The 12,287-nt window shown below is 54.9% G+C and overlaps 1 protein-coding gene across 1 annotated transcript; it reads right to left on the bottom strand.

The window, feature by feature from the left end:
* Positions 1-5,986: 5,986 nt before the first annotated feature.
* On the bottom strand, positions 5,987-11,616 carry WFDC2 (WAP four-disulfide core domain 2). Its single transcript, XM_032419235.1, has 4 exons — positions 11,509-11,616; positions 10,794-10,937; positions 8,667-8,819; positions 5,987-6,146 (listed from the first exon to the last, which is right to left on the bottom strand). The coding sequence occupies exons 1-3, from the start codon at positions 11,585-11,587 to the stop codon at positions 8,668-8,670; spliced, it is 375 nt and encodes a 124-aa protein (XP_032275126.1). The 5' UTR covers positions 11,588-11,616; the 3' UTR covers positions 5,987-6,146; position 8,667.
* Positions 11,617-12,287: the final 671 nt, after the last annotated feature.

Below are 12,287 nucleotides of genomic sequence, written 5' to 3' on the forward strand. Positions count from 1 at the left end.
GGCATTTCGGGGAAGGCTATGGCAGCCACTGTCTCTGTTTGGGGATGGCAGCACCATGGTGCATCCAGGAGGCCACTCGGCGGGGGCTAACCTCTCACTCACTCCAGTCCAGGTACCAAGCACATCCAGCACAGAGACTGCAATCCCTTGGAGACCACCCATCCATGGGTTAGAGTGCAGGAACTGTAGAAAGAGGAAACTGATTTCCCCACCCACGGCTAGGGCACAGGGCTAGAGTCGAACAGCAGGTGGAATGCTCGAGGATACGCTGCCAAGTATCAGGGCAGGAACCTTGGGCACCTCTGAGAGCCTTCACTGCCCACAAGTATCCTCCTGCCTGAAGGAGAGTGAAACTGAATAATAAATAAACAGCTCTATGACAAATCTAGAGAGAGACTCTACAAGAAAGGAAAAAGTGTTACATGTAAGGACTTTTAGTGGCACATTTCCCCAGCTTTTAGAACAGGGGCCCCCACATTTTCATTCAGCACCAAGCCCCATAAATTACGTAGCTGGTCCTATCTGTAGATTAGATAATAATATCATATCAATGTTAATTTCCTGAATTTGATTATTATGGTCCTGTGGTTATCTAAGAGAATGCCTTTATTTTAGGAAATTGACGTATTTAAGATGTCTGCAACTTACTCTCACGTGCTACAGAAAAACATACTGTGTTGTGGGGGATGTGGAGGGAGAGAAAGAAATGAAAGAAAATGTGGTAGAATGTAACATGTGATGAATATACATAGAGTATGCAGGAAATCTCAGCACTAATCCTGCAACCATAAGTCTAAAATTACATCAAAAGTAAAAGTTGAGGGGCACCTGGGTGGCTCAGTCGTTGGGCGTCTGCCTTCGGCTGGGGTCATTTAAAAAAAAAAAAGTAAAAGTTGAAAGAAAAGAATAAAATAAAGCCTAAAAAAAAAAAAAAAAAAAGGGAAAGGAAAACCCAACCCAATCAGGGCTACGGGGGGGGGGGGGGGGATATAGATAGTGTCCCATGAAACCACAGGCCAAAGTGACAGAAACAAGGCGACTGTGCATGTGAACTACAGGGAATGGGAATTCCCCAAGACAGCTGGAGAACTGGCCTGTGATCGTGGATATGCACCTCATTGGCATATTAATATGTTGAGGGATTTGTTCTATTTCAAAGCAGTTTTTAAAAAAGATTTTTATTTATTTATTTGACAGAGAGAGAGACAGCGAGAGAGGGAACACAAGCAGGGGGAGTGGGAGAGGGAGAAGCAGGCTTCCCGCCGAGCAGGGAGCCCGATGTGGGGCTTGATCCCAGGACCCTGGGATCATGACCTGAGCCGAAGGCAGATGCTTAACGACTGAGCCACCCAGGCGCCCCATCAAAGCAGGTTTTTAAAAAAGATTTTATTTATTTGAGAGAGACAGCACAAGCAGGAGGGAGGGGCAGATGGACAGGGAGAAGCAGACTCCCTGCTGAGCGGGGAGCCCGAAGCAGGGCTCCATCCCAGGACCCGGAGATCATGACCTGAGCCGAAGGCAGACGCTTAACCCACTGAGCTGCCCAGGCACCCCTCAAAGCAGTTTTGAGTTCTACATCAGAGATCATGAATAAGCCAATGGAGAGGCTTCTGTGCTCCAAATCACTCAGCCAACCCAGGTACCTACCCATGAGTCTATGTAGATTGCTACCTGGAGTTTGGCTGACATGGGTCCTGTGGGCACCCAGGCCAGGGGGAGCCGTCCCTACTGACTGGAACACCAGCCTCCCATTCGTGAGCTATTGTTTTCAGACTGACTGCAGCTGCCTTCCATCACCTCTACCCCTAGTGCCAAGATCCGGCCCATAATCCTAAAACTAACCCTATCTAACCCATAAGAAACCACAGGCTTCAGATTGTTCATCCCATGAAAAATTTCCAGAGGGGCGTTTACAGTGTGAAGGGCACAAGCTCCGGGGACAGAGCAGCCCTGGGGGGGTCCCATCTTTGTGTGTAATGAGCTCACCCCAACAGGTCTGGTCTGACTGGGTCCTGGGGTTGATGTCCCAGCAGTGGGGAGCATACAGAGACTTCTGAGTCTAGGACCTCTTGGTTCTGCAAGCAGGACCTGCAACTGTTAATGTTGCTCGCGGCTGAGGGGTCGCTGCAGCTCCCCCCAAGTACGCTGCACAGCTGAGCAAACCAGATCCTCACCAACAGGCTGCAGCACTGAGTGGAAGGTTAGCGTTCGGTCAGCCGTCACTCTGTTCCTAAGCTTGTCTCACCCTCTCACTTTATTTTCAACAGGGGCAGGAGGTGGAGTATTTGTTGTGTTTGCAATATGATTATTTCACGAGTTAGTTTCCCGAAGATGCATCCATGGGCAGGGCAGAAGGGCAGGCAACAGCCACAGGAGCATTGGGGCATCAGTTCAGGATTAGGGGGTGGGGGGGGGCTTATGTCACTAGAAGCAAGAACAAAGGGGCGCCTGGGGGGCTCAGTCGTTAAGCGTCTGCCTTCAGCTCAGGTCATGATCCCAGGGTCCTGGAATCGAGCCCCGCATTGAGCTCCCTGCTCGGCGTGAAGCCTGCTTCTCCCTCTCCCACTCCCCCTGCTTGTGTTCCCTCTCTCGCTGTGTCTCTCTCTGTCAAATAAATAAATAAAATCTTTAAAAAATAAATAAATAAATAAAGAAGCAAGAACAAAAAGACCTTTTCTCCCTGCCCAGTGGCGGTAGTATAACTGCTCTCCCTGTTCCCACATCGCCCCCTAGAGTCTATTCTTAATATAACAACCAGAAGGATCTTTCAAACACAAGTCAGATCGCATCTCTGCTCAAACCCCTCTCATAGCTCCTAAATTCCCTAGAATAAAAGGTAAAGTCCTTGCAGTGACCACAATGTCCTCTATAATCGGTGCCCACACTACCTCTCTGAGCTCATCTCCCCTCGGGCCCCTGACCGCTCCTTTATTCCAACCCCGTTAGCACCCTGGACAATCCTCAAATACCCAGGGCACACTCTGACCTCAGGTCCTTAGCCCTGGAAGTTTCCTGGGCCTGGACAGCTCTTCCCATATATTGTCACATGGCTCATGTCCTCCTTCACTCAACTCAGTACTTGAATGACGCCTAATGAATACCCTCTGTGAAGTAACCAACCCCCACCCCTACCCCATCCCCTGGACTCCCTGGTCCTCTTACCCATCTTTATGTTACCACCTGCCATGGTATACATGTGTGGGTTCATTCATTTATTGACTGTCCCCCCCACTATACACACACACACACACACACACACACACACACACTCTTGGTACCAAAACCCTACCACCTACAACAGAGGTGCTCAATAAATATTTACTGAATGAGTGAATGCCTCTGCTTATGCTATTCCTCAGGCAGGGTTACCCTCTACTGGTCTGTCTTTAGAACTTCATTTTTTATGTAACTTCCTATTATCCCTCCAAATGCAAACCTGAACTTCCCTGTAAAACAGAGGCTTGTTTCCACGTGGGTGTTACCACACACAGCCCTCTGGACCGGAGACGGGGCGTAGAGGCATCAGCAAAGCCGTCTGCTGTTGGAGATGGGAGAGTAAGTGCGGGAAGAAACCCTGCCCTGAATTCTGGAGCTGTGGCCAGAATGAGGGGCTCTAGGAGGTGCCACGAGGATGACACTCCCATCTGGAGCCAGCAATCTACCAGGATTCCTGGCCATGGGAGCCATCCTCCAAAGGAGGAAGGGACCAATTCAGAGCAGCCCCTTTCTTCCTTCCTCTTCCCACTCCTCCACCAAAGACCCACAGAGTCCCCAACGTGCGGCAGCCACTCGGCGACCAAAGTTGATCAAAGAAATGTCCTCGGCCGGGGTCTCCTCCAAACCCACCCATTTTCTCACCTGACCCACTCCATCCCTCAACCCTCCTTTTCCAGCAGATTCTTCCTGTTCATCACTGGGACCCTTGGTAACCTCCACCCATGGTTCTCCCTCACTTCATCTTCCCCAGGACGCCGCTGCGCCAGGGCCTCCTTGAAAAAGTCCCACCCCCTCTCAGGGTTCTGGTGGAGGGCCTGAGGATCCATCTCCCTCGGACCCCTACTCAGGGTGGTCCTGAGCAGCCTTCTCATGCGGTAGAACCTCCCCCACCATGTCTGCTATTCCACTGCTGGCACTTTGTTTCTTGAGTTAAACTGGGAGTAACAAATTCACCTGCTAGCCCTGATCAGTGGGTAGCCCTGGAGTATTAGGGAGAGGAACAGCATGAGTGCTAAAGGTTTGCAGAGTGGGTGATGGTGGGGGAATAATGAAGTGCATACAAAAGGTATGCCCTGCCTGAGTTAGACAGAGCTCTGCCCAGGGTTGTCTCCGAGGGCAAACCTGGGGAAGATGAGGCAAGTGGAGGGGACGGCAGCCACACATTTGGTCCCTAACAGCGCTACCGAGCCCATCGCCAGATGCCTTTGGGGCTGCCTGCAAGGGCGGGGGGGCGGAACCCAAGCGTGGGCAGGGACAGAAATCAGAAAAGGGAAAACTACACTGCCATCTATCGCCAAGAGGCAGCTTATGCACCGAGCACCGTCACTTGCATCCGAAGACTCATTCACCTTGCATCCGGGGCGCGGGGCGGGGGGTAGCCTTGGGGTCTTGCCTGGCTCATGGCCTGGAGCAGGGACCCACAAGAGGATGAGAAAGATAAGCCAGCCAAACACCAAGCCACCAAGGTTTTCTGTCTCCAGACCATCGCCCTCAAGCTGCCCTGACCTCTCTCATCCCACGGTGGGTGGAGCAGAGGAGGGAAAAGCTGTTCTGGGGTGGGCAGAGGAACATTGAGAGAAGGGGATAAAGGGAGAGGGACATGGAGGAGGGCCAGAAAAAGAGGCGATGGGGGAACTTAGAGGGAGAGAGGGATAGAGAACAAGGGGAAGAGACAGAATAGAGAAAGGGATAACGGGGAAACAGGAGAAGAGGAAGAGAGAGAGCAAGAGAGGAGATGTGAGGACTGAGACCAAGCTAGGTCTCTGAAAGAACACACAAGAAACTGGTAGATTTGGTGTCACCCATAGAAGACAGCTAGGGGCTGGGGGGGGGGGCAAGCTTGAAGGACCCTTTCCATTGTTTTGTTTTTTAACCTTTTGAATTTTGGTCCATGTGACTGTATTATTTCTACAAAATAACAATTTGATTTAAAAACCAACAACTAGGGGCCCCTGACTCTTGGTTTCAGCTCAGGTCATGATCTCGGGGCCATGAGATTGAGGCCCTTGTCGGGCTCTGCACTCAGCAGGGAGTCGGCTTGGGAATCTCTCTCTCCCTCTGCCCCTCCCCCACTCACTCTAAATAAAATCTTAAAAAAAATAAAAACTCAACAACCAGGGGCGCCTGCGTGGCTCAGTTGATTAAGCATCTGCCTCCAGCTCAGGTCATGATCTCGGGGTCCTGGGATAGAGCCCCACGTCAGGCTCTCTGTTCAGTAGGGGAGCCTGCTTCTCCCTCTCCCTCTGCCCCTCCCCCCCAACTCGTGCTCTCTCTCGAATAAATGAATAGAATCTTTAAAAAAACAGAACCAACAACCAATCAAAGCACCCCGGCTTTGCCACTTTCTACCCATGTGGCTGCAAGCAAGTCACCTGGTGGACTCCAGGTCTAGAACTCGGACTGTCATCAGCCACAAGGAGGGTTGTTGTCGCTCGGGGAGATCTCACAAACAAATCTCCCAGCCCTGGGTCCCGCACCTGGACACGCTGCTGTTTTCAAGCCCCCGGCAATGAATGGGAGTGACTTTGGAAGCATTCCACCTGTCTCTGAGCCTGTTCTCTCTTCCATCTCCTTCCCAGGGAAAGGGTAACCCCCAACCTCCCGGGAAAAGTGCTACTATGCAAGCCGAGCCCTGAATGTATGTTCATTGTTTCAGAGTTGATCCCGCCCTGGACTTCATGCCCGGATGACCTGGGCGCCCCACCTCAACCCAGAGTCAGGGGAGGCAGGGACAGAACGATTAAGAATGGAGGCCATGCCCCGCACCCAGTGCTGGAAGCGGTCACTTTATTGGCTGGAAAAGGAAGAAGCAGTGCTCAGCTCTGGAGGGAATACAGCGGCCAGAAAGAGGGGAGGGTAGCTGGGCTGGAGCCAGGCAAGGCCGGGCAGAAACTTCCACTCCCCCACTCCTTGGGCTGTGGTGGCTGGAGCTGGAGGAAGAAAATCATATTAATACATCAACGACAATATCCAAAATACTAGCCAAGAGGACCTGGAGCTTGGGGCGCCTGGGTGGCTCAGTTGGTTAAGCGACTGCCTTCGGCTCAGGTCATGATCCTGGAGTCCCGGGATCGAGTCCCATGTCAGGCTCCCTGCTCAGCAGGGAGTCTGCTTCTCCCCCTGACCCTTCCCCCCTCTCATGCTCTCTGTCTCTCATTGTCTCTCTCGCAAATAAATAAAATCTTAAAAAAAAAAAAAAAATTAAAAAGAGGACCTGGAGCTTAAATTCTGGACCAAAGCTCCCCCGCTCTCCCTTTCCACTACACACCAGCAAAGCCCTGCCTTCCTGAGGCCTGGGGGCTCTGCCTGCACATCTCTGCAGGTCCTAGACTCACCTCCTCTGCCTCAGACCGTCCTGGGACCCACCTAGGTGACCACAGCCCAACCGACCCCTGTGGCCTTCCTGAGGGACCATCGTCATTCGCCTCCCTACGAGTCCCTCTACCACCAGGAGGTTCTGCTGTGCCTCCGTTCTTAGGGTAAGCTGGGATTAGCTGGTCAAGGAGATCCTATTGATCCCATTTTATAAGCATAATGATTGCAGCTCAGGGAGGTAAAAGCTAGGTAAGTGTCAGAGCTGAAGTCTGAACCCGGGTCTTCCTGGCCACGAAGTCCAGCCATGCTGCTGGCTCTCAGGGAAGCAAGGGATGGCTGGCATCCCTGGAGAGCTTTGGGCCCTCGGGAGACCGTGGTTCCCGCTCAGGCACTGAAAGGACCCCTTGCAATGGCAACCACGGGGCTTTGGGCACATCCTCCCCTCTTGGTGGTCTCGGTCTTCCCATCTGTGCAATACTCGGTCCCACCAGTGACCTCTCAGTCCCTGGGCTGAGGGCTTATCACGCTAGCCCACGATCAACAATATTTCAACCAGAGGGCGCTCCCGGGTTCCCGTTCGTCCTGTGTCGCCGCAGTACTGACCTTCGGTCCATCCTCGAGGACGGGGCCAGGGTCATCCCTCTGCCAAGCCTGCTCTCTCCCACCACCGCCCCACCCCTCCCACCCCATGAGGTTTTCCTCCTCTGCTCCCACAGCACTCAGCCCTTCCCTCCCTGGGAGTGTCCCCGCTTCAGCCACGGGGCTGCTCTGTGAGGAAGGGCCGTGGTCCCCTTCTGTCCCAGCACCTGACACAGAGACCTTGGCACAGCGCTGGATCTCCCAATGGGCCAACCAAACATGTGCTTTGGGTCTTGTGTTTCTTGACTTACTCACACTTACTCTAGGACTTAGTATTGTTTTATTTCTAGTTGCAGGCAGGGGAAGAGAGGCTCCACAATCCTTCCCCTGCTGGGACACAACCAGCAGAGGTGGCCGAACACAGCCCCAGCCCGCCACGGAGCACGGGCTCAGCACACTTCGAATACACATTTGCTGCCTGCCACACGTGTCCTGAAAAGCCAGTCTTCAGCCTCCCACTGGCCACGTGCAAAGAGCTTCCCACCTCCCCTCCCCCTCCAGCCGCTGGCCACAGTCCCCTCTCGGGACACAGCTGCTCCTCCCACTGATGACTTTCTGGGTGCCCGCTAAGGAAACAGAGTGAATCTTCTCTTTCCCTCACAGCCCAATTCATCAGCAAATACGGTCCCATCTACCTTCACGTATGTCCGAAACCCAGCCACTTGGCTCGCTGGTCTGTCATCTCTCCGGGGCCTCCCACAGGAGCCTCCCAGCTGGTCTCCTGCCTCTGCCCCTGCCCCCCAACAGTCTACTCTCCACCCAGCAGCCAGAGCAACGCTTTTCAAATCTAAGCCCGAGCATGTCCATTTCCATGGAAGCAACATCTCCGGGTCAAGACCAAAGTCCTATAGTGACCTCTCAGGCCCCTCAGGAGCTGCTCCACTTACCCCTGACCTTCCTCTGCGTTCTCCCTGCTCCCTTCCAGCTTCCTGGCTTTTCCTGAAACAGCAGGGACACTCCTGCTTTTGTACCTGCGGGCCCTCACCTGTAATGCCCCCCCCCCCCCCAGATATCCTCACAGCCCCCTCCCTCAAGTTCTGGCAAGTTTGTGCTCAAATGCTGCCTTCTGGGTAGGGCCTTCCCTGAGGGTCGCTGTAACAAACAAACAAAAAAATGGCAACCCTGCTTCCTGCCCACGCTGCCCCACCCCCACCCCAGCACTCCCATCCCCCTTCTGTTTCCTTTTCCTCCAGGACATTTTCCTCCCTTGAACATTCTACAGAATATACTCGCTTATGTCTTTTTCTTTATCGTCCGTTAGCACATAAACCCCATCCGAGAGAAATCTGTGTGTGATTCGCTCACTCATGGATCATCCTCAGTACCCAGAGCAGTGCACCGCGCATGACAGATGCTCAACAGAGATTTGTTGAGGGCATGAAAGCAAAGAAACGGACAGATAGTGAGCAGAGGTCTGTTCGCCCAGGCCCTCCTTTTCGACCACCTTTACAGCGAGACATCAGTGCACTTCCCCTCCGCTCTCGCCCCTCACCTACCTCAGGGGACAGGAGTGACACAGGACACCTTCCCGCAACCATTGTAGCAGCATTTCAACAGGCCAGGACACTGGCTGTCCACCTGGCACTGATCCCGGCAGAGGCCAAGCTGGGGGAAGTCAGTGTTCACCTTGGGGCAGGAACCCTGCTTTTCTGGAGAGAAAAAGGAGCAAGGGGAAGCGGGCAGAGAGGATGCCAGATGAACACTTGTCCACAACATGATCTCCCACCACCCTCCCCGTGTCACAAAGTGGACAGCTGCCTGCTGGCCTTGATCTTGGGGGCGCCTAGGAAAACCGCCCGCAAGGCCCTCCTCCTCCCTCCATCCTTGATTTTGGAATGACCCAACACCACACTGCTGGTAGAAGTAAAACCAAGACCTGAGCCCAGTCTGTGACCGTCCATTTACACACACACACTTCCTGGGTCAAGGATAAGGGAGCCGGGCTCAATTCCCAGGAGCCCCAAGAGCAAGCCCAGCCAAAGGTCAAACACAGGCACAGAACTGGCTGATCAGCTGCACAGGACAGGAGTGGCTGACTTCCTAGCACAGAGAAATCCATTCCCTTGAAAAGGACAGGAGGTCTGGACACTGGGCTTCCCCAGGACAAAAGGGAATCAGGAATGTCTTACTGACAAAACACGCCACTGTGGATAGAGGATCTACTCTCTACAGAGATACTTTCTGTGTGTTATTTCATTTAGCCCCCATGTCAGTCCCACAAAGTTTGGGATTATCATTCCCATTCTGATGACGAGAAAGCAGAGGCTCAGAGGCATAAAGCAACTTGCTGAGGATCACACAGCTAGGAGATGGGCAGAACTAAGATTCTAGTTCAGGAAGCCATCTGGCCCCATCCCTCTTCCTGCCTCAGTCTGTCCATCTGAGACCAAAAAAAAAAAGCAAAGACTGCACCTAACAGTAGGCATGCCTTCTGTCCCCCTCCACCTTACTCATCTGTTTGTCTGTCTGCCTCTCTCTTTCTTTCTCAGTCCTCACCTCTCCTTCTGATCCTCCTCTCTGTGCTCGATTAGAAGCCTCCAGACCCAGCAGCTGCCCTCTACCTCCCACCTCCTGGCTCCTAAGTCTGAGGTCTCTAGTTACAAACCATCCCAGCACCTACTGGCATCTTGGGAGAAATAACAGAGAGGGAAAATCCCTGGGGCTGTATTCTGGCTAAAGACCAGTAATCACAACAGCTTGGTGCCCCAGGTCATATCCCTGCTTCTAGTCCTCAGTTTTTCCCTGTGAAAAATGAGAAGCTTGAATTTCATGTTGTCTAAGGCCACCCCCTGCTCTGATGAGCGTCCCCATAGCCTGGGGGAGAGTGAGCTCTACCAAGGACCTTTTGTGGACCACCAGCGCTTTCGCATAGTTCTCGCTCTCAATATTTAGAGTGGAAGAGATTGTTTTAAATACAGGAAAAGAGGAGGGGTGTTCAGGGAGGAGTCCTGATTTCCTTCAAACCAGCCTTCCAGAAGGGGCAAAAGTTGAAGCCCCTCACTATGACTCCCGCCGAACCATGGAGTGACGGGTGACGTTGGGCAAGAGCCTTTCTGTTCTGACACTCACAACCACATCTTTAGGATAGGCTGGGCGCTCTCCTTAATGTGTAAAGTCTCTTTCCGTCTGGACAGAGGAATCCGGGGAGTCTTGCTAGGCCAGGCGCTCCAAGTCTTTCCCCCAGAGCTGGGGGAGGCCCCAGGGGAGGGACTCCGAGAGGGCTGGGCGCCCCAGGTCTTGGGAGCCAGCCCGCTCGCCAGCCCCGGGCTTCCCCGCGGCTCCAACCCGCCGGGGAGGAACCTGTGAAACGGGTGCCTTGACCTCCGGATACACCATCCCAGCTGGTGCTTGCCCGGAAGCCCGTCACGCACCAGGGAATGGAATCCAGCCAGGGGTGGGGGACTTCCTCCCCCCCCACCCCTCCACCCCCCTGGCTGAGCTTCAGCGACGCCTTTGGCTCCCCGGGGCCCCGCGAGGAAGCACGCGGCGGATCTGGTTCCATCCGCCTCGACTCTCCAGGGGTCCCTGGGGTTGGCTGGGGGCCCTGTGCCCTGATCCCGGCGCTCTGCCTCCTCCAGCCCACCGCGCCCTTCCCCGCCCCGCCCCGGGCTCCCCGGGGTTACCGTCGGGCAGGTGGCAGATGGTGGCGCAGCCGGCCTGGCAGCACTTGAGGTTGTCGGCACATTGGGCGTCGGAGAGGCACTCCTGCGTGCAGTTCAGGTCTGCCTGCAGCTGGGGGCACACGCCTTTCTTCTCCGCTTCTCCGCCTGGGAGGCGCACGGTCAGTGGGGCGCGGGACCCTAGTCCCGGAGGACGCCCACCTCCTGCTCCCAGGGCCGCAGATCTCAAGCTCCAAGGATATCTCAGTCTCTGGCCCTGGGCGCCCCCCTTACAGCCTTCAGAGGGCCCCACCTCCAGGCCTGGGGGCCCCGACACCTGGAAGTACGGGGGGTTACCTAACCCTCATCCTCAGAGCCCTCAATCTTTAGGGGAGCCCCACAGAGCTGAACATCCAGGAGCTTCCGACGTCTAGGCAGAGGGTCCCCCCACCGGCCACCAAGTCTCCACCTTTAGCACAGAGCCTCTGCTCCAAATTTCAGCCTTCAGTGGTCTCCCCCTCCTCCAGCACATTGGACCCCACACCCTAAGCTCTAAGGGTCACCACCTTCAGGAACCACGGAATCCTCAAATTTTAGTCTTCATGGGTCTCCCCACTTCTGCCCCAGGAATCCCCATTTCTCCAGCTCCCAGAGAGGCTACGTGCGCCTTGGCCGGGCCCTGTCCTGGCGCTCCTGGAGCGGCCCCTCTGGGCGCCAGGGCTGTCCGCGCCGCGCTCACCTGGGACTCGGGGGAGGCCGAGCAGCAGCAGGCCGAGGAGGAGAGCGACGGCGAGAGGACCCGGCTGGCTGGCGGGCATGGTGCTGAGCCGGGGCGGAGTGCAGGTGTGAGCCGCCACCCGGATGCGGAGATTTAACCACGCGGTCGGGGGGCGTGGGGTAGGGGTGGGGCCGCGCCGGCGGGGGGGGGGAGGGGGCTCAGGGGCCACCGCGGGCTGGCTGCCACCTCAGGCCATTTCACAATCCCCTGGGATCAGGTGTCACTCTTGGCCCGGGTGGGAACCAGGAACCTGAGCAGCTTCCAGGCCTGGCGCAGCTCGACCAGCTGCAGCCGGACCCTTGTCCACTCCTCCCCTCTCTCCTCCCCCCTGGGGCCTGAGCGCAGGGCTGCGGTGGCCAGGGCCGGGCCCAGGCCTCCTGGGTCTCCGGGTAATGCCCGGGGAGGAAAGGACGCAGCCCACAGGGAGGCAAATAGAGCCTGCGGATTAAGTGGTTGGCTCTGGGGCAGCCGGATCAGAGCGCAGACCTCCGTGTAAGGATTCATGATGGAGGTCTAGCGTAGTCACACAGAGCACCTAGTGGGGGCTACAGAAAAAGCAGTTATGTTGATAAATGAACCCATCTGACGCAAGAAACCGAGGCCCATGAAAGTGAAACACCTAACAGTCTCAAGCCATTTTGGATGTGTGTTTCTCTCTTCTTCTCTTCTCTCCTTCTTCTTCTTCTTCTTCTTTTCTTCTTCTTCTTCTTCTTCTTCTTCTTCTTCTTCTTCTTCTTCTT

The sequence above is a fragment of the Phoca vitulina genome, unplaced genomic scaffold (assembly GCF_004348235.1).
Source record: "Phoca vitulina isolate PV1807 unplaced genomic scaffold, GSC_HSeal_1.0 scaffold22, whole genome shotgun sequence".
In the NCBI taxonomy this organism is placed as follows: Eukaryota; Metazoa; Chordata; class Mammalia; order Carnivora; family Phocidae; genus Phoca; species Phoca vitulina.